Here is a 22,082-nt window from a genome sequence, read left to right as displayed (position 1 = left end):
TATCCAGGAAAAACACACAAAAGAAGAGGAAAATATTCCTCCTCTTTTGTGTATAGAAGGAGGGGCCTCAAACACTCCCCATCAGTCAGGTAAACTGAGTTAGTAGAGTGTTGATGTCGTTTACGAAGCTGGAAATCAGCTTTGTTGTGGTCTTGCTGTGATTCAGAAACACTTTCTTATAATATTTTCAAAAATGACACACGGCACCTTTAAGAGATACGCTCAGTCCATCATTCTCCAAACTCATTACTTCAGAAAATTTCCTCTTTGATAAACTTTCTCTATCCTCCTTGTTAAATTTCTCGGCCGTGCTACAAACTCGGGCTTAAGCCCTGTAGCATTAATTCAATCTGCTATCTCGCTGTGTTTTAATAACCCGTTAAAGGTTATTCCACGTTTTAAGGGTCAGGTCCATCTTCCCTTGAGAGCAAGCTCGTTAATTCCATTCAGGGGGATTAACACCAGCCTCCAGTGGATAAATGGGTATTTAAGTGTGTGTGTGTGTGTGTGTAAAAGTGAGAGGATGTGTCTGAAAGAATAGTTCTGAAAGTCTGTGCATTTTTGAGATAGTTTACAATACAAAACAGAATTTGTATTGTGTGTGTGTGTGTGTGTGTGTGTGTGTGTGTGTGTGTGTGTTGGGGGTTTGGTGTTTGTGTGCATGTGTTTGTGTGTGATGTAAGTCAGGATTGTGGACGATGCCGTGCAGTTTACTGCTCATTAATCTGGCTCATCCCAAACTTGAGCTAGTGGTTTGCTAGCAGGTAACAGAAAATTCAGACTTAATTGAGTATTTCATTCATCATATTTCATCATTTTGAGATGTAAAAAAGTAAATATCAACCTTTTCTTCACTTTTGTCATGAAATCTAGCGTTCACAGCTTATTGGCCTCCATGTTGTGGGTGCAGTCTTGTGTTGTCCAGTTATTACATTCAAAAATTTTCCAGTAAACTGTTTTGAGTAACGTCTTTTTTTCCCCATTTCTTTTTGGTGTAAATTAATTAGTCATGAATGATGTCAGGCACACATAACTCTCTTACTTGAGCTCCGGGTAGACATTATCCAAGTACCACTTGAAGGTTTTGCACTTGAGCTTCTTACGGAGTTCCAGTCGACCTCTTATGCTGGTGAAACACAACATAGAACAGTGTTGAGATGAAAACACACCCAGTATCAGCAGCCATTTTGGCGTCGACTGTTTGATTTCAAGTGGGTTTTCCTATATTATAATAAGTAGATGTCAATATCTATTGATTGAACCTTACGTTTTAGTTTTTTTAAGTGAAAAATGACAGTTATCTTAATTAAATCTGTTGTGTTTGACCTTTAACCTTGGTTCAAGTTTTTCCTTAAAAATGAGCCAGTTGCAGGTTAATGTGAGAATCGCAGTTAAAGACCGAAACCTCTTTGACCTTTAATCGCCTGACGAGGCAGGTTTTCCTGCTTATCTAGCAAACGATGACACGGCAGAACAGCCGTCTCATTTCAAGGACTAATGACACGCTTCTTACTCTCCGTAGGACTTCCCTCGCGCCGCAGGACGAGCCGAGTAGTAGAAGAGGCTAAAGTCGTCCATCCACACCTCAGCCGTGCGCCGCGTGTTCCTGAAACCACACAAACAGTCGTCACGGTGACGACCTTTCCCTTGAAAAGTATTTCTTTTCATGATATTAGCATCAATAAAGACGTCTGCTGGGACAAAGGTGACATCAGACTGCACACGTGCGTTTCTGATGTGGGCCCCTCCCGATCAGTCCTGATGGTGGCGCCGAGCGCGGTGCACATTATTTGTGCTCTCTGTGACCACGCTGAGCTACGTTCTCTGCCTATCTCACCTCCTCATTCGCTCTTTCTTCCCTCTCCGAGGTAACCAGCTATTAGCCGAGTTTCTCTCTGCTGTGACAAAACTCTTTGAAATGACAGAACAAGCCCATTGCTGGTGTTACTGGAATAACACGTGGAGGGCGAATATGTGACGCACGTTGGCTCAAAAACATAAATAAAGCTGGAACGTGTCGAGTGACAGCGGCCTCTGGGACGGAGAAAATATCCTAATCTGACACATCAAATTATTTTCATTCATCATTTTTGCCGGCGCCGAGTCTGCCGATAACGAGGGGACAACAGAGGCTCCGGTGCAGATCGGCACCAAACGCCGGGCCGTCCACCCAGAACAGATGTTGTCTCAGAGTCGGTGTTTATGACGGCGAATACTCAGAAGGATTATCCCAAATACAAGCTTCTAAAAATATTAACCTCACATTAATACGCTAGTGTGAAGATAATGAGGGATCGTTCGCTTTAACGGGATGGAGTTATCCCTCAGAGAAACAGAAACGCAGTGAGTTCCCTTTGATGTTGATCCGGTCTGGAGTGAATGAATGGAACCGGCATCCCCATTGCAGCTCTGATTAATCTATTTATACCAGATCAATTCACGGGCAGCCTGAGCACATTAGTCCTGCTAATGGGTGTAAACATCTTTGTGTGTCGCCTGTTTGAGGCGGCAGACAACTGAGCACAGCTTATGCTAATAGGATAATGTTGTGCCCGCAGCTCAAAAGGCCGACAGACGACTGTAAATCCACTCCAACAAGGACGCGAGAGCGTGCACGTCTGTCTGATTCGCTCGCCTTCCCTTTCTGACATTTACACACATAAACCTGAAATTCTTCTCCCCAACTGCTGCTTGTATACAAAGTTGATCAGAGCTCTGATTGGTTCCCGTCAGTCACGTGACGTGAGTGAATTCCTCAAGTCCTCACGCCAACGTTGGCTCCAGAACGGCAGGAATATTCCCAGTCAAACACCTGATGCTCTAAATTGGTCACTCCTGCTGAGACATTGACGCCGGTCGGAACCCTTACTTGATGTACGTGTTGGCGTTCCCCTCTGGGAAGACGTACGGGTGTTTCTTCCTGAACACGTGGCCGACCCTGCTGCAGGGGAGGATCTCCAGACTGCCGCCGCACTGCCACACCCGGAAGGAGATCTCTGCACGCCAGACACAGACAGACGCAAACAACTGAATAGTCACAGCCATAACAATGTATTTTTAAGTCGTCGTTTCAGAAACCCGGACCCAGACCCTGAACTCCCTTTAACAGGAAGAAACCTTGAGCAGGACCCTCCTGCTGGTGGCCAGATGGATAAGGAAAGGGGAGAAGGAGAGATAGAGCAGAGGAGAATGACAAGATGGAGGGTAGAACAGGCATGAGAGACATTAGACACGTGTAGTTGTTATGGTTTGTTTTGGGGTCAGAGGTCATGATGTTAAGCATAAATAATATTGGCGGAGACAGAACCACCTGACAGGGGGACGTTAGTTATCGCCTGTCTGTGCATCCATCCATCCAACCATCTTCTGTTAACAGTCACTAAGCTGCACCATGGGGGTGGGGGCGGAGCCTATGGCAGCAGTAACCATCTGAGTGGTCGCCAGATCTGTGCATTATTATGAAACCATGCAAAAGTAAACTGAACTCAAATGCTCCTCCTGGACCACACAAACTTGAGCCAGGTCATCTGGACACCATCTGTGTTTGAACTCTCTGTTCTGAAGCCAAATTCCGGTTCTCCAGAGATCCTCTGAGCAAGGTCAAGAAAACCCAGATGAGGCCTTCACACCTGATTTTCTTTTTACTAAACATGGAAAATAAGCCGCTGAAGGAGTCGTGTGTTCCTGCCAAATCTTTAACATCAGGTTGTGTGTGGCAGCGGAACCGTGGTGTGGAGTGACAGGTGAAACCACAGAGGAGCGCGGTGAAGAATCCCCCCCACTTTACCCGGCAACGTTAATCCCTCTCAGATGGGACTTTAGCTTGACACAAAGACGGCAGCAGCAATTCCTGCTGTTTACAAATGGTTTTGTTGGCAGCAAATGCAGCCATCATCAGCGCGCTGTCATTTATAACAAATGGAGCTTTTGCTTTCCTGTTGTCGGGAGAGCGCCGCGTATTTCACGTCGGGTGTCTGTTTTGACACGAGACATGAAGACATTACATAAACACAGGCGCTGCGTGAGCATGTGCGACGTTACCTGCTCGCTCTGCCGAAGCAGGCCCGCTGCTCTTATAAATTTTGGTCTCTTTTGTTCCATCTCATTGGTTTTCACTCTGGCTCGTGGTGGCTAAGTGGGCCAAACATCTGTGAATATTTAATGATCCACCAACAGACTCTAAATTGCTCTAAATTGACAGGGTTGCCGCTGGCGTGTTGAGCTCAGAGGAGAGAGAGAGAGAAATAAATTTCCCTCGTGGAGGACGAGACGGCGAGAAGTTCTCAAAGTTTACAGAGAGGAAGTAAAAACGGCAGCGTGGATGTAGTCTGATGGAAGAAACACAGACAAACGAGGAGACAGAAAGATGCTGACGGTAACATGTCAGAGTACAAATTAGTGTGTGTGTGTGTGTGTAGCAGCCTGGGAGAGGAGAACCAGGCCAGTATTGATCTGAGAACTGCAGCAGCGCAGCAATCAACAAACTCACACTCACACAGAGGAGAAGGCTGGAGGCAGGTAGGAGCAGAGGCAGCAGATGCTGCTGTTGGACGGGTCTCGCCTGTAAAACGCTCCAGCCTTCGTTGATGTGAGTTGTCTCCCACATCGAGGCCCCTCTCTTGTGAGCCAGATCAGGTGGAGGTTAAGGTGTGTTGACTGTGGTCAACATTAGCAGCTCAGGTGTCATTCAGCCACAAAACGCCAAAATAATCAACTTTGGAGATTCCAAAAACAAAATCTGCGCCGTTTAAACGGGAGGCTTTCGGCTTTTTATAGTCCTGATATTCAAATTTCTCTAAAGTGATTTCAACGTGAACGTGTACCCAGGTTGGCTGGGATTGGCTCCCACAACTATTTAGGCGACGCTAACATGCACTTAAATGGCTCCGCAGCAGAGAAAAGACTGACTGGCTCACCGAAGTTCTCCCCGCCCCAGATGTCCATGGCGGTGTCATATTTGCCAAGGTGATTAAACCAGGACCTGTCAATCACAAAGAGCCCGCCTGCGATGATGGGAGTCCTGTCAGAGAGGATGGAGGGAGGATTTCAGTTGGGAAAATTAAAAACAAACCAAAACAAATAACTGGGGAAAATATATATATTTAACTCAATTCAACAGAATTCAGCAAATAGACTAATTCACCACTATGCTCTATCCTCTTTTTAGAACAAAAGAAAGCTGTTTGGTAGGCAGCCAAACACACATACACACACATGCACACACAGTCTGAATGATGATCTGGACAATGTGACGGATTAACAGAGCCAGCAAGTTGTCATCAAACACCCTCTGTTCACCAGTGATTATCCTGCCATCACGGCCTGCAAAGAGCACTTAGTGTACGTGCACGTGCGCGTGTGTTATGTGTGTGTGTGTGTTTGTCAACATGCCATGTAGTGAAGACCAGAATATATGTTTCACTAGCAATGTGGGGACATTTTGGCTGGTTCTGGATGAGGGTTCTGACTATGTTCTAAGGTTGAGGTTAGAAATGGGTTGAGTTGAAGGTTAGAGTAAAGGTCAGGCATGTAGATGATGGTCAGAGTTAGGGTCAGGGGCTGGCGGTGGGTTGGGAACCTGCATTGGCTTCTGGGAAACATGTATAATGAGTAAAGAATGAATAAAAAAGCTATGGTTGAAGTAGGAAATTAAGTATATTTAATACACGCTTAGTCTAAATGGTGAGTTTTTAAATCATTACTAGCAAAGAGCGTTTATGACCTCTGGTAGACGAGTGCTATCCAAGATGGATAAGGAGATTCAGGTTTTGTCCTGTAGGAATATGCGCACGCCCATCTGTCAGTGTTTAACACTTGACTTCGACTAAATAAAACACACAGGAAGTCAGAGAGAGTGATGCTGGCACAATGTTAAAACTGGGTTTGTGCCACAAATCAGACTTCAAGGGAAGAAAACTGGCCAAATGTTTTTAATATACCACCCAGACAACAGGGGGCGCTGCAGCATGGCTAAACCAGGGCGATGCATTTATTACCAACTGTAATTAATCAACTCAGACAGTGAAACATGGTACATACAACAGTCCAATATGTTAATTGTAGCCATGTGCAGCTCAGTGATGAAACATATTTCTGCTCAACCATTAACATCAGAGACTTTGAACATACTGAGCTTTGTTTAAGATAATTTTACAATTTTCATCTTGGAGAGGGACTATAATGTGTATGTGTGTATGTGTGTGTGTGTGTGTGTGTGTGTGTGTGTGTGTGTGTGTGTGTGTAGGCTTCTACTTGATTGGCTGGGCGGGGTCAGTCCGACGGGCTCGTTGCTCAGGTGACAGCTGCTCCCACTTAAAATGGAGACTCCAATCAAACCCTGTCAGATAGAAAACACACTTGCATGATTACACCCTTCAAAAATGCACAGAAACCGATTTTTTTTTTTTTTTTTAAATTGCAATTAACAGGATAATGGCCAACAAATACATTTAAAAAAATCACAAACTTGGTTTTTAGTTAAAACCTTTTCCATGCAAGATTTAACTGAACGGAGCTAAAAGACCAGTTTAACTACTGGTTAGTAAACCAGAGGAAACCACGATGATCCAGGACAAAAGCGTGTCCTTGACAGCTTCCTTGTGTTTTGGCGAGACACACTGACGGAACTCGGTAGATTTGAGTGTGTGGCTCAAGTCAGTCTTTAATGTCATGAGAAACTGTAATTCAAATGTCCCGGCTATCACCTTGGCCTGTGCATGAGAATGGCGCACATGGCCGTTATCGGCATTGACTGGCGGATCATTGTCACCAAGACGAGAAGATTTGGGATAAGGCGCGCTAATGGAACCGTGAAGCTGAGCAGTGACAGCCGAGCGGAGGACAGATGTGCACCATTACCATCATTAACAGGCTATTTGGATTCACATCATCCGCAACTGCACAACTGGAGCAGGAAACGGCGAAAGCTTCCGTCCGATTCGTCATCTTTTTAGTGATGCCTGAACTGCTGAATGAAACGTCTCTGACCTATCCAGACAGAACCATGAAGACTCTCATTATCCTCCCTTATTGCCCACAAATCACTCAGGGAGACTCAGATAAATGTTTGTGTGATACCCTGCATGTTGTAGTCATCCTGCTGGATTTCATTGTTGCAGCGTAACACCAGGTGAGTGAAACAGTCGTCAACTCAGTAGCAGGACCAGCGTCTGCTCCTTTATCCCCACGTCCCTATCCAGAACCCTTCCTGTTCTCTGTCCATACCTCCACGGAGATCAGCCGATGCCGCCACATAGGCAAACGTGTCCATGTTGATGATGTCGATGACAGGGCTGACCACGCGGGTTGGGTCCTGGACAGAAAACACAAGGCAAATCAGCAGCTGCGTGTCCGAGGTCGTTCCACTGCACACCGTGTGATGTCAAAGGCCAAAAGCTTTGACACCGGTCGTGCATGAGCGACCTCTTCTCAGTTTGGCTCCGTTTGATTCGCTCCTGTTTTGCAGTAAGGAAGGAAGTGGGAGATATGAAAAGCAGAAAACTCAACAAACGAGAGGCGTTTTCATCAAGAAACGCTGAGGAATAAAAAACAGGGTGAAAAGAGTCTGAATGAAAGCAGACACAGACCTCAGCACAAATCAAATGTGGCGAGAGGTTTCTTTATGCAGGTTTCATTATATTAATGGAATACAGACTGCAGAGTAAGAGGAATTAAGTTCAATTTATTTGGATAAAATGAAGAAATCTGCACAGAAAAACAAAATCCGCTCGCTCCAGTTTTCTAAAACTCTGCAAGTTCAAAAAGTAAAACCGCAAACTGCAATATGGTTTCTATTAAAATTGTGTTATTGGTGATAGAGGAGATACGATAACAATGCAATCTCCTCAGTTACAATATCAAACAGTAAACGTATGAAATGAGGGATCAGATCCTGAGTCAGCTGAGAGGAAAACTCATCCGATTACAACAGCTATGGCAGCAACACTTCACCCTGAGCGCTGCGAGGACTCATTACATTAACGACTATTAAAGCAGATGCGGTGCTTTGTAATGTGGCTGGGGTGTACAGAGATGCAGCCTGCAGTCCCCTTGCTATGACCCGGTGGCTAATGGTCCAGAACCAGTCCACCTGCTCCGTAATATGGCCGAGGGAGCAACCAGACATTAGACCAAACTAATCGAGGACGCTCAAGTCTGACGGGCTTCTGGGTACCAATGTCCTTTTGAAAACGGTGCCATTGAGGTAGAAATGAAGGATAAATTAAGTAAAATACGGGATGACAGCGTTTAGAAGAATCTCACTACAACCAGGAGCCAGACCATGATGATGGTTTCAGTCCTCATGTTTCACAGGATCGATATCGTGTACATTTCAATTTAAAGGCACAGCGCAGAAGTGAGCTGGCTGACAGTGACGGATGACGCCACTGAACACACACAGACACACACTGTTAAAGCGTGGCCATGAATATGGATGATGGCATGGCTGCAGATCGAGAAGAGCCCCCCGGCTGGCCTTGGTCTATCGATCGCTGTTGCCGGTAGAGATCAAAGGACTCTAACTTCAGCCGATGGTGACAAAGGACGGGACGATGAAAATGAAAAATAAACATTAAAGGGGGGGAGAGGCATGTGGTGAGGACAAAGGTCTGAAATTAGGTGATGACAAATGAGAAAAGTTGGGTGGAAGTGTGAAAACAGGAAGTGTGGGAGGGTGGAAGAGACGCTGTCCAACAAAAGTAACGAAAATGAGCTCAGAAGATAATGAAGAACAATAAAGTACTAATAATAAGAAGAATGAAAGCAGGAAACAAGAAATCCTAATGACAAATGGTCCCGTGCTAAAAGCATGGCTGCATGTAAAAGTGCACGTGCGAAGACAGCCGGCTGAGGTGGAACAATAACTTTTCATCCTGACATTTAGATTACACCAGAACACAAATAAAACTTAAAAAGGCGTGAAGGACAAACCGAGGAGGAATGAAGACAGGATGGGGAGGTGAGGACAGAGCGAAAACAAGACAAGGTGAGAAAGGAGGACGGACAGAAACGCAATGAAAAAGTGACATCAAAAGAAGAGAAAACAAGATGAGAGAAGCAGACGAGGAGGAAGAGGAGGAGGAGGAGGAAGAAGAGAGGATCCGAAGGACAGGAAATTAAAGGAGGACACTTAATTCCCAACAATAAGACACACACACACAAACACACACACACACACACACACACACACACACTCTACCTGCTTGATCCGCTGCAGCAGGGGAGGCAGCCAGTCCTTGTTGACCTCACAGTGGCTGTCGAGGAAGGTCAGGACGGCGGCCTTTGCAGAATCAGCCCCTCTCACTCTGGACCTGATCAGACCTGGTTCACAAACACAACACCGTGTCATTGTCATGACAACGTGTCCCCGTTTTAATGGGGAGATGATGATGACGATGACGATGATGATGATTAGATAAAACATCGGTCTTTGGTCATCACACCTTCTTATTATTAGAGCTCACACACGTCTGCAGCGTGATGAAACCGCCCATTTCCTGCGCAGGGATGCAGCAGATACTGAACATGTGGCCAGTGGCTATATTGAAAAGCTGGGCTTCGCCTGTAATTAATTCCTGATCAGATAAGACGGTATATGTTCAACGTGTCACGCTCGCCTACTCATTTTTGCAGTCTTGGCCCAGCCGGCCTCATAGCTGCAGGGTGGCAGAGTTCTGCCGGAGTTGAACTCCTCACCTCCTCAATGTTAGTGCCTTGCTCTGATGACTGACATCACTCTCCCGCTCTTGCTCATTCCTTCCCAGTCGGCTGGTAGAGAAAAATCAATGCTGGAGCTCTTGTCAGACATGGACACAACCTTTTAACAGACTCATCACATTCTGTGTGTGTGTGTGTGTGTCTGTGTGTGTGTGTCTGTGCACGTGTGCATGTGTGCGTGTGTGTTAATGAGCCTGTTAGGGAGGTCCCTCTGATGGGGGCAAATGTTCTCTTCTATTTGGCCTAAATGGTCTAATCAATACTTCCTGACACTGAGACGCACACTGTGTGTGTGTGTGTGTGTGTGTGTGTTCCTGAGGCCATGTCGAGTGTGTGTGTCGGTGATATTGTACGTTTTTATGCTGCTCTATTCGACTGAGGCTCAGCCAATTAAAAATCCCATTTCATTCTCAATAAGGCTTTATTTTCTGGATGGTTGGACGCACACACGCATATACACTCACACACCCACACACGCACGCATGCACACACACTGGCAAAAACAGGAATTTTGAAAAACCCAGCATTTAGAATCAAGTAGGCATCAAGGTGAATTGTGAGTGTAATTATTAGTGTTTACATTGTGGATTTGGATGCTGCATTTATTTATAAAGCTTATAAAACCACGTCAAATGTCATTAAACTGCAAAGCCAACACCAGAACCTTCTTCAAAACACAACATATGAGATGTTTAGTTTCAGCTGGTTGTCAGCAGAACCTTCTTCTGCAGAAGAACCCTTTCAAAGCAAGTTTTAACAGATTCCCGGATGATTTATGGGCGGATTTCCTGCCCATATATGGAGCAAAAGTTCCTAAATATAAAACAGAAGCATTTGGAGGTGAGAGAGTCTAAATGTGTGTCATCGAGGATGTGGAGTATCAGCCCGCTGCTTTATGGACATTAAAAGACAATCAAGTTGGACAGCCTGAAGCCATAAACCATTAACAAGAATAAACCCAGTCTAAATGTGTGTGTGCGCACGCGTCTGTGTGTGCATGCAGTGAAATCATCCGCTGACAGTGTGTAGGACAAATCGGTGTTCTAACGTGAGTAATCAGACAGCAGCAGGCGTGAGGGGGGTGAGTCAGGTTATTCTGTGAGTTTAAACGGCTCCACGGATGCAGGACGTGAACACAAGTGGAACCTTTGAGGGGTAATTGTGGAAATTTAAGTGAGGGCTCTCGATTCAGCTGCTCATAACGGCGGGTTTGAAATGAGACAGGTGAAAATCAGGACACACGTTAAAGCACGTGCTCCTTGGTGAGTGTGCAGCTGAGGGAGGGTCGACCTCCTGATTAGCTTTACTTCCATGCCCTTAAATATGGACTCACAATGATCCAAACAGCCTGAAACTGTGAAGCCGACGAAGGTTTGACCGACTACAAAAGTTTAAAAGTTAACAGGAGTTCAAACTGGCGTTGGCACAGCAAATGCCATCGTTGAAGGCTGAGCTGCGTCCAGTTTTAATTCTTTGAACCGCGGCGCACAGCACGACTGTAACCTCTGACAGGATAGTTTCACTTTCATGTCCGTCCTCAGCAACATTAGCCCTCACGTGGGTCGACTGGCGCCACCACTGATAGCTTTCCTCTGCGGGTTGAATCCTCTTACCTTCTCTCTGGGGGTTGCGGACACATCTGACTTTGGGGAGTTTGATGAGAAGCTGACAGTCGCTTTCTGAAAAGGTAACCGACAGAAATAAAGCAGAATAAATACGGAGGGTTTTGCGTCACACAGACAAAAATAGTGGAAATTTCACTTCTCTGCAGGGAAAAAGTGAGGCAGCAGGTTGGCAGTTCAAAAGCTTTCAGGCTGACAACTGCGGCGCTGCAGCGCGGCTGACTACAGGCGCCCTGCTGCATTAATGCGCCGTTTTAAATGGAAATGTCTGATTTGTGACAAATTCCAAAATGAGAAGAAGGGAAAAGGAAAAAGAACAGGCAGATATGAGCCGTTTACAGATGTGGACTTAATACTGACAAACCAGTACTAGTTGCTGGTTGAATTAAAGTCGTACTAATAAATACTTCAATACAAAAATACTGATTATTCCAGACACTCAGCTCAACTCAGCTGATTTTGGGGAAACATGTCTATTTTAGGCGAGAGGGAAAATGTATATTACAAGTTATAATAATATATATATCTACCAACTGATTTACCACCTAAATTCCTTTTAATGAGCACTTAAAGGCTGTGCTTCAGAGCCTGGAGTTTCCTCTGGGCACCGTGAGAGCAGAGTATAAACTTAAATCATGAAGTCATTAAGTTTAAGCCGATGACCTTTATGCCCATTTTATGATCACATTTAATCTTAATAGCAGGACTTTTCAGCTAATTTCTGCGCCTGTTCAAAGGCACATGTTGACCTATCAATACTGCTACTAAATATTCACTTGTTTTTGACCAGCTCGGCCCATTCATACTACAGGAACTAGGAACTCATTTGGCAATGGGAACATTTTTTCCAGGAGCTCCAGCTTCATGGCTACAACAGGAAGTCCTCCTCATACAGCCGCACCAATGAGGAGCCACTGATGAAGGTTAATATTGCAAAAGTGAAATAAAAATGTAGCATCTGACCTTGACTGTAGGGTCAGAGGAAGGTCAACAACCCATGAAAAAAATAATATACAATGATTTAATGTTCATCTGATATAGGTTACGAAAACAACAACTAAAGCAGCCATCTTGGTTTGTTCCAGCTATAAAGAGAGTCAATCACCATCATCTCAAAATCTGGACGCAGCTGCCGCGGACACCTTCCATCCTCTGACCCGTTAAATAGGCCTCAGCTCTGCTGTCTCTGACCTGGAAGAGTGTGTGTTGGTGTGTGTGTGTGTGGCTCACCATCATCACTGAAGTCATCCACCAGAATGATCTCATGGATGAGATGAACTGGAGTCCGGTTCAGAACGCTGCAAATACAGAGAAAATATTACGGTAGTCTGAAAAATGAGCAACACGGAGCGATGGCATGTAAATGCCAACATGCACGCACGCACACGCACACACACCCACACACACCCCAAGCTGCTGATGAACCCATTACTCGTACGACACACAGTGTAAGGGAAGGACGTACTGAAAATGTCAATTCCTCTAAAAATATACGACACGTCGCCTCTAAGAAACAATTTCATTTAAGACGAAGATTGAAACATAAAAAATTCATAACTTTTCCCAGTTAAAAAAAAACGAACACAGCATGATGTGTTCTGGTTCATTTTATTTTTAGCTCCACTTTAATTACATCATGATCTTCATCCACAAGGTGGAGAGAAGAGAAGAGGACAGAAGTAGGAGGAAAAGGAGAGGAAAGAGGACAGGATTGTCCTGGGCAGGACAGGGTTCGTATTGTTCGCTTCAGCAGGGTTAAAGTGAAGAAGAGGGCGAAGGACAGAAGGGTGGGTAGGAGGAGAAGGAGGTGAAGAATGACAGGGGGAGCTTGTTGTTCGGGAAACCATCAGGAGGAGTGATGGATGCAGGCAGAAGGAGGTGAAGTGAGATGAAAGAGGGATAATAATGAATGAGATTGAGCGAGAGATGGCAGAGAGACAAATAACCCTGTAACTCCACCTCTCTGTGGAGTCCAGGAGCCGTCAGGCCAGATGGATGAGAGGAGAGATGGATGAGTTGGAGGGAGGAAGGGAGGAGGAGGAGGAGGAGGAAAAGTGTGAAAGAGAGAAAAGAAAGTAAGAAGGGACTCAGCTCTGACTCGATTTATTCTTTTATATTTGAAATATAAAACATCTGATCTGGCATTGAACCCCAGGTCTAACAAAAACCTTCACTTTTTAATTTCACTTTAAATGAACTCGGGTTAAAAGTTGGAGGAAAAAATGAGACGCTTCCACATTCTGAACCTCTGAAAAGGAGGGAACCTTGGACGAAGAGGTGCAGACATGCAGCCCTGAACTAGTGTAGACAGAGATGTTGATGATGATGATGATGATGTCAGCTGCATGCTAACATTAATTCCTCTTCTCTATAGATTTGACAGATTCCATACGTGACTTTAGATGGACGTCTGACACGATGCTGAGACGTCTGCTGTATTTCCCGTGTTTTCCTGGCTAAATGATCCTGCAGGAAGCAGCAAATATCACCTGCATCACGGTCCACAGTCACAGTCCTGAGCAGCATATATTATTATCAGATAAACTCCAGGGTAAAAGGACGCATTGACTCCCCCCCCACCCCTCTCTTACTCTCAAGGTTCACAGGCCAAAAATCTATGAGGCTTAACCTCCCCCCAGGCGAGCTCAGGGAGTACCTATCTGCAGCTCACAGAAAATATTATCACTACTAACAATACTGCAGCCTCAGAATAGCAGCCTGACGTCTGCGCCGCGCTTCCAACAGCCTGTGTATCAATTATAAGAGACATTCTTTGAAAATCCTACACAGCTGCCATGCAGAGACCACTTCCTTCATGCCCGCCTTCAGAATGTGTATTTATTCAGCAGCACATGTGGTTACGAGTGGGAATTTAACTCAGCGGGGTATTTTTAGCTCAGGATGCCTTTTGGTTTGATCAATAAAATATCTGATCAGTTTCATACATTCCAGGATACATTCCAGGGTAGCGCTAATGAGGATAAGTGGTTCTGAGAGTGGACAGATGGACGGGTAGTTAATTAGCTCACTGACTGCAGCATAAGGCTAAAAGCTAACAGTCAAACAGGTGTCAGATGAGCTTGGCAGCACTTTGTTTTTTTATTTGGGGACATTAAGAGAAGTGTATAATGTGTAGCCTTTAGGTCATGAGCTCTTTATTTATGTGACTATTTCACTGAATGCCAATAAAGTTTACATTGTAGTGCTTAGCGCAGTCATGTGACACAGCTTCTGTGGTCATAATGCTAATGACAGCTAAAAACAACAACAAACATCGTCCATTTTTTTAATCTTTAATAACTGCTTTAATAACTGTGCTCACCCTCGGTGGAGGCAGCAGACGTGTTTGAGGAATGTGTGAAGCAGAAAAAGCCAGTTTCTTCCCCACTGGACAGGATTTATGGATTTATTTACACCTTAGAAGTGGCTCTTTCACAAGTCGTGAGTGAGACGTCCTCTGCTCAGCTGGATACTATAAAAACACAGCAATTGTATTAAATTTTTTACATTTTGCTTTTCACTTCCTTGAGACGGATAGTGCAGTTTTAGACTTTAGTCTTTTTTCCCTTTCCACCATTTTTCATCCTCTCTGCCTGATTGGTTGGCTGACGGCTGGGATTGCCGCCCGTCCACCTTGCTGGAATAATTCATCACTTCTCGCTCTGCACCCCAGCATCCACCAAGCTTTCGACTCAACCGCATCCTGTCATCCCTCTCCGACCAATTTCTCAATCGGGAGCTGTGACAGCGGTGCGGAATTACCGTCCTTACTCCTGCTAAACGTTACTGTCAGCTGTGGAATTATTCTTAAACGAACACTTCTATTTTAAACCTATTTTCTGTTCTTGTTCAATCTTTCTTGCACTGACAGAAACGGCTCCGGGGAAGGTAGAAAAAAAAAACCCTGATTCAGCTGTTCAATAGTTTAAGCAGCAGTGATGGACTGAGATCTGTACGCAGTAGATGCGTCTCATCAGCGTTTATCTGTGGTCAGTTTGTCCGGGTGAAATACGATCAAAATACCTGATAACCTCCCGCTGCCTTCTCAGATTAAATCGGGCGATGCCCAAAAAAGTGAGGACAGCGAAGAGTGAATGTGGAGCTAAATGAGAAAAAACTGGTAAAACATTAAAATGCGTTTATGGTAATGTTATTGGCTGATTGTGATGAGCTAACAGGCTGCTGATTAAAGAGGAAGAGGCATGTCTGACTGAGCAACAGCGCCCACTAGGGGATCATGTGCCTTGAATGCCAAAACAAAGGAAGCCTGGAAGTTTAGGGGTAGATGATCGTCATGGATGGTTGATTTGGGTTATTAGCTGAATTATTGTCTCAGGAACCGTTTCAGAGAGATAAAGTCCATCATAGCCAAACGTCTTCTGAATATTAAGGTACAAGAACATTAATGAGATGCATATTTAGTCAAAAACATCGAACCTGATCTGTTTTTATGGAGGTACGGTAATGGAAGTGGCAGCCCTGGTCAGCAACTGAAATGGATTTTTACAATACTGAACGTGCAATAAAGAGAAAAGCCATCAATCAGCCTGAGAACATCTTCCTAATAAAGCCGGAGTGATCAGGAAGTGAGCTGAACTCTCTGTCATGCATTTTTAGGTCCGCTGAGCCTGAAAGTGCTGAGCTGGTGCTGATCTACAGAGAGTTCTCTTCACCCCCACAACACATCTGTGGCTCCTGCAGAGCAACACGCACATGCAGGCGCAGACAGAAAACAAGCTACACTTATTAAAAATGAATATATCCTGTAAATCGATGTATTTCTTTTCACTCTCACCTTATCTTCACGCCGGAGATCAATTTGTGCACCAGGGCCTGATTAAATATCGACATAAGATGGCTCTTCGTCACAAACAAACACTTTGATCAGCAGATGAAAAGCTTTAAACTGCCCCTCACCTTCGGTGAAATCAGACACTGAAACAAATTTTAGCTTTTTTCTGATGTATGCGAAGGAATTCAGCCAGAGCTTTTCACAGCAGAGAGACCGATTAGAGTGTGCAAAGTAAGTGATTAAAGAAATAATCAACTATAGAACACATGAGATGGAAAAACTGCCGAAGAACGCTTCAAAGGACATTCTCAGACTGCAAAACCACAAAAAGTCAATATTTAAAAATGAAAACGATGCTTCCCTTCAGAAAAACAGTCAATTACATCTAATTTGTTGTTAATGAGCCAAATCCTGTAAAAGTATAAATGCATAAACAATCCATCAATATGACCTCTGACTTCCAAAGAAATCCACTGAAAACAGTCGGTGAAGTCCTGACGCATTAAGGAAACAAAAAGCATTGTTTCCATAGTAACGCCGGCAAAAAAGAGCAGTTGGAATATTTTAGAAATCACAAGTTGCTTTCCACTTGAGTCTCCACGCCGCTCGTGTAGCTATAAAAATAGGACTGAAGCGGCGAGTGACCTCTCCAGCATCGCCGTCCAGCACGTTTACCATCATCAACCCTTGAGCTCTCCTCACAAACTGACCCAACAGAGGAGGTGTGTGTGAATTCAGGCCTGATTCTGATTATTCACAGTTTTTTAATGTGTTGCTGTGAATTGTTGTCGCGCGCTCGGTTGCATTTCAGACGTCCAAAAACAGAGGAACACGTCATCGTTGTCACAGGACGCTGAGATGTGAGATGACCCATGTTGTCCAGGAAGAGGACGCTCGACGTCTCTGAGGGTGTTGCTGCCACTCAGGCAGCTGATCTGGAATCCTAAATGTTCAGATCAATCCCAAGCGAGTGTCAGACTGCAGAGATGCATCAAAAAATCAATTATCTTCAGACGTCTGGGATTACTGATGAAAAGGATGTTTACACATGTACAAGAATCAGTGCTAAACACACACAAACACACACACACACACACACACACACACACACACACACATTTTTAAACAAACAAACAACATCCTCTCAGACAGTAAGGACTGTGGTCAGTCTGCCGACTAACTGGTATAATGAATTGAACACAGGCCAAAACTGTGTGTCGGTAGGTGCGTGTGTTTGTGCGTGCATGTGTGTGTCTGTCCTTGCCTTCAGCCCTTCTCAAAGCTCTGCAGTTTTCATCCAATTAAAAGAAAATCTGTCCCCCATGAGCCCCTCTGCTCCCTTCGGTTCAAGCTGTCAGTATGCCCGTGGGTGTGTGTGTGTATGTGTGTGTGTGTGTGTCTCAGCAGTAACTTCTGACAGCTCAGCATTCCTTTGTTGTAGCTTCCTGATGTTGCCGCTGATGGTGTCTGATGGTGTGTTTGAGGGTTACCTCCTGACGGTGCGGAGCAGCGTGGATCTGGCCTCATTGTGGAAGGTGATGATGATGGAGGTTGGAGGAAGATCAGAGTCATAACGGATGGTGGCGCATCTACAAAGCAAGACAGAGACATGGCGTACTGTTAAACAGCTCTCACTTCACACCACTGACACATTCGTTTACTGGGGAAGAGGGACACTGGTCTGACTGGTTTACTGGTTTCTGCCTGTCAAAGTGTCAAAAATTAAAACAATTTACATGGAACAACTGACAAACAAAAGACCAACAGAGCATTCAATAGTCTTCAGATGGAGACAATCATTTAACAGTCTGATGCTAAACATTACCAATGCTGCGGCACGTGCACACGCACACGCACACACGCACGCACACACGCACACAACCTGACTGTTTCCGCTCGAAAATGTCACCAATCCGTCAATCTGATAGGTAAAGGCCACTCTTCTCGTTATATCCTGCTCCGGTATGTGTGTGAATGTCCATGTGTGTTTGCTGCTGACCCAGCACACACACACACACACACACACACACACACACACACACACACACACACACGGTTACATGCTGCAGCACATCAATGGGTGGTAGGACACATGTTGTCCTATCGGCTTCCATCATTTATATCAACCAAACAGAGGCCAGTTACATTTTTACCCTCTCAGAAATGAACTGGTGAAGCCTCCACATCCATATTTTCAATGAATAAATTTAGCTTGTGCAACTTGGAGGCCAGAAAATCCCTTCAAGTCTTAGAAATCAGGCCAGACCCAAAATCAGGTTGACACGCTGAGATCCAGGAGCAAATCCATTATCAGAGGACATCGAGGAAAAGTAATAAAAACAAACTGCGGCTCTGACTGAAACCACGGCGTTCAAATACACACCCTGCCTCAAAGAGTCTGAGGAGAAAAGCTGGTCGGCTGCTGGAGTCCAGGGAGTTCCTGGAGAATTCAGTAGCATCGTGTTTCCTTTAGGACCTGACGGAAGCCCGGCCACCACATATGATAATTGAGTATAGCACCTTTAAAAATCACCCGCACTTCAGCGTCCTTAAGCCCATCTGCTGCAGTTTGTCCAATTTGCATGTTCATGAGTTCGAACGCTGCCGTGACAGCTGTTTCCAGATGTCCTCCGCATCTCTTTACCGAGGCGCCAGTACGAGTTGGAGTTCCTTCTCTGAAGAAGCGGAACTGGTGTCCAAAAGGTTCCTGCTACTACAGTCATTCCCAGAGGAAATCCATGAGATCTGAACCTGAGAGGATTCTGAACATGAGAAATTCAAACGCATAATGGAAATGGAGCCTGTTGTTTTTATTTCAATTTTCATCAAAAAAAAGATGCTTTCTAGCTGTGTCTTACAGATTTTCATATAACGGCAACAATATGCTGCTCATGCACTCAATATACTGTACATTCACATTTCATTCTTACCCCCCCCACCCCCCCCCCGCAGAGACAATAGAATTCTCCGTGTTATTTGTCATAACATATCCCATCATGCCCCTCTCTGCTTCCTCCATCCCATCTACCCATCACAATCTCTCTGTTCTCTGCAGTTGACATATTCAGCAGTTTGACCAGGGAGGAGCCATGTGAAGATAAAAACAAGTGTGAGACAGAGTGTGTGTGTGTGTGTGTGTGTGTGTGTGTGTGTGTGTGTGTGTGTGTGTGAGAGAGAGAGAGAGAGAGAGAGAGAGAGAGAGAGAGGGAGAGAGAGAGAGAATGGGATGACACAATGATCGGCAGAGTGAGATGTTCAGATAAAAGTCGTGCTGACAACTGACTGATGTTGAAGCTGATATGAACATGCTTCCAAGCTCCCCAAAGTGTGTGTGTGTGTGTGTGTGTGTGTGTGTGTGTGTGTGTGTGTGTGTGTGTGTGTGTGTGTGCTCTTGCTGCACAAAAACAAAAGTACACACAAAGTGGTAAAGCAGTGGGAAAAAACAATCGAGGAGAGAAGAGCTAAAAAACTTTTTAACCTTTGGAAGTTACAGCTTCCAAACTGAGAATATTCCCACAGAAGGAAGCCAGATGAGATCCTAATCAGGTGGAAATGTGGAAAGAAAGTGGAAGTAAAATCATCACCAGAGATAAATAATACACAAAAGGATGAAAACCTAAAACAAATTATTCAAAAATGGGACAAATGGAGTGAGTACAGGTGGTTTCAGAGTCAGTCAGGTTTGATGAGGATCAGTGTGTGTGTGTGTGTGTTTGACCTTTCCTTACATTTGTTTCTCTCACCTACTCATGAATTCCAATGAGCCAAAATGTGCACGCACACACACACACACTCCGGCATGCAGGCACGAATGCACACACGCACACAAAACACACACACAAAACACGCAGTGGGTGGTGCAGCTGCCCCGTCAAAATGTGCTCATGATACAAATAGACCCAGACATAGCCCTGAGATACACACACACACACACACACACGCACACACACACACACACACACACACACACACACACACACACACACACACACACACACCTTCCTTGCAGTCTCTTATTAACACCTCTAACCCTCCTCTGACTCTCTGTCCTTCAACTGTTCTGCCTCTTGGCTGTTCTCTCTCTGTCTGTCTGTCTCTCTCTGTCTATCTGTCTGTCTGTCTCTCTCCATCTGTCTGTCTTTCTGTCTCTCTCTCATTTGTTGCCAGCCTTGACGTTACTGTTACTGGCCCCAGTTTAACTGTTCTACTGGGGACCGCATGAAGACCAGTTCCATGGTCCATATTCCAGGTTTCTGGGGTGACATCATGCCAGTCTAGCAGACTTCTGATACAGACACGTCAGCTTTGGCACGCTTGGATGAAACAGAAACTCCTTCCTGCAGCGAGTGGGAATCTCAACATGTTTATTATTGTTTTATTACACTTGAGCCGTAGAGGCCGTAAGGTTCTTCCTATTGTTTTCTTTTCATATCCACTCACCTCGACTCCTCCAGGCTCCCTCAGCTACAACGTTCACATGATGACCGCTCTGTGCATGTATTAAATACCTGATAATAATAATGTGTTCATTTAAATACATAGAATTTTAATACATGTTAATGATAATATGACAGCCTCACTATTGATGTTTAATTTTTTAAGCGCTAACTGAAGGGCAGGAAGTAGAAAATGGTTTAGTTTATATTCTTGCAGGGCTTGTTCCTCTTCAATTTTCTGAGTCGCTTCAGTTCAGGTGTTTCCACAACCTGGTTTTAACCCCCCCCCCCCCACACACACACACACGGAAAGGAAAGGAAAGACTTTCTCTTCTGCTGAGTAAAAGGAGGAGAATAGGAATAAAGAGACAGTGACGGACGACTGATAATGCCTCATTTTTTTCATTTTCCCAGAAAATTCCATTAGGAAAATTTCCGAGTCAATGACTCCAATGAAAGAATGGTTCAAATGAGCAGTTCAGTATCAACAACTTTAATTGAAGCGGTCTCGATCCGCAGCCTCACATTGTGCCGAAGAAAAGGACCTGTTTTCTGCCACCAGGGTCGACCATTTATTAAATTTATCCTTCACAATAAAACACTGTGCTCTGAAACACACACACACACACACACACACACACACACACGCACGCACACACACACACACACACACACACACACACATCAAATTTAACTCACATTCAGATGATCTGAGCAAAACTACAAGCAGTTAGCAAATTTAAGACTGACGTAAGAAGAAACATTCATCTGGTGATATAATTCAGCTTCAGAATAATTTAAAAGGTCTGCAGAGGCATAATCTGATACAGAAATAGCATAAACATGAGATTCATGCGGGGGAATAACAACAATCATACGATGGTGTATGAAAATAATAAATGAGATTCATGAGGTTTAACATGTTTTAGAAAGGAAACTGCAGCTAAATTAGACTGAGTCTCTTTTATGGTGTGAGGGTACATCAAAGGTTTGTATTTCAGCTATTTATGATATGGAGATTCATCTTTAATACGCTTCCCATTACTAATGTCTAGTTTACATATAAAGTATAAATATGGTGAAAATGCAATTACAGTTATCTCTCATAACACGCTGCTGGATTGTATCTAAGCAGTTTTTACCTGTTTATGTAGTACGAGATGTCATGGTAACCAGTTTAGTGGCTCATCAGATGCAGCATCATTAGCATCACTCGCTGGTCTCCCAGTTAAATTATGGAAATACTTCCACATCAAAGACATCAAAGAATTGCATTAAAGAAAATATGTGAATAAATAAATGAGTCGGGACAGAATCACACATGAGCTGAAGTTCTTGTTTTTCATTTTTACTGAGCAAAAACCCAAAAGAACCACTAAATTTAGAGGACGAGGGGGCGAAGTCACACAAATCCTGGAGAATAACTTCCAAGCTAACTCCCTACACCCACCCTCAGACTAAAAGGGGAACATTGTCACCCAGGAGAGTTTTTTCCTCCAGCAAGGCGAGAATTCT

The 22,082-nt window shown here is 44.4% G+C and overlaps 1 protein-coding gene across 1 annotated transcript in view; it reads right to left on the bottom strand.

Annotated features, from left to right (window-relative positions):
- Window positions 1-22,082, bottom strand: part of galnt14 (UDP-N-acetyl-alpha-D-galactosamine:polypeptide N-acetylgalactosaminyltransferase 14 (GalNAc-T14)) — a 67,432-nt gene that overhangs the window by 5,126 nt on the left and 40,224 nt on the right. The window contains exons 3-12 of the mRNA XM_011611891.2: window positions 17,622-17,720; window positions 12,570-12,637; window positions 11,331-11,396; window positions 9,200-9,321; window positions 7,225-7,312; window positions 6,253-6,337; window positions 4,917-5,020; window positions 2,870-2,996; window positions 1,514-1,606; window positions 1,043-1,126 (exon numbers count right to left, since the gene is read on the bottom strand). Of these exons, the coding sequence (XP_011610193.1) occupies window positions 1,043-1,126; window positions 1,514-1,606; window positions 2,870-2,996; window positions 4,917-5,020; window positions 6,253-6,337; window positions 7,225-7,312; window positions 9,200-9,321; window positions 11,331-11,396; window positions 12,570-12,637; window positions 17,622-17,720 (936 nt within the window). The remainder of the gene's footprint in view (window positions 1-1,042; window positions 1,127-1,513; window positions 1,607-2,869; window positions 2,997-4,916; window positions 5,021-6,252; window positions 6,338-7,224; window positions 7,313-9,199; window positions 9,322-11,330; window positions 11,397-12,569; window positions 12,638-17,621; window positions 17,721-22,082) is intronic.

Source organism: Takifugu rubripes, chromosome 16 (genome assembly GCF_901000725.2).
Source record: "Takifugu rubripes chromosome 16, fTakRub1.2, whole genome shotgun sequence".
NCBI lineage: Eukaryota > Metazoa > Chordata > Actinopteri > Tetraodontiformes > Tetraodontidae > Takifugu > Takifugu rubripes.
The sequence above is the reverse complement of the archived record's forward strand: the minus strand, read 5'-3'. Positions and strand labels throughout refer to the sequence as shown.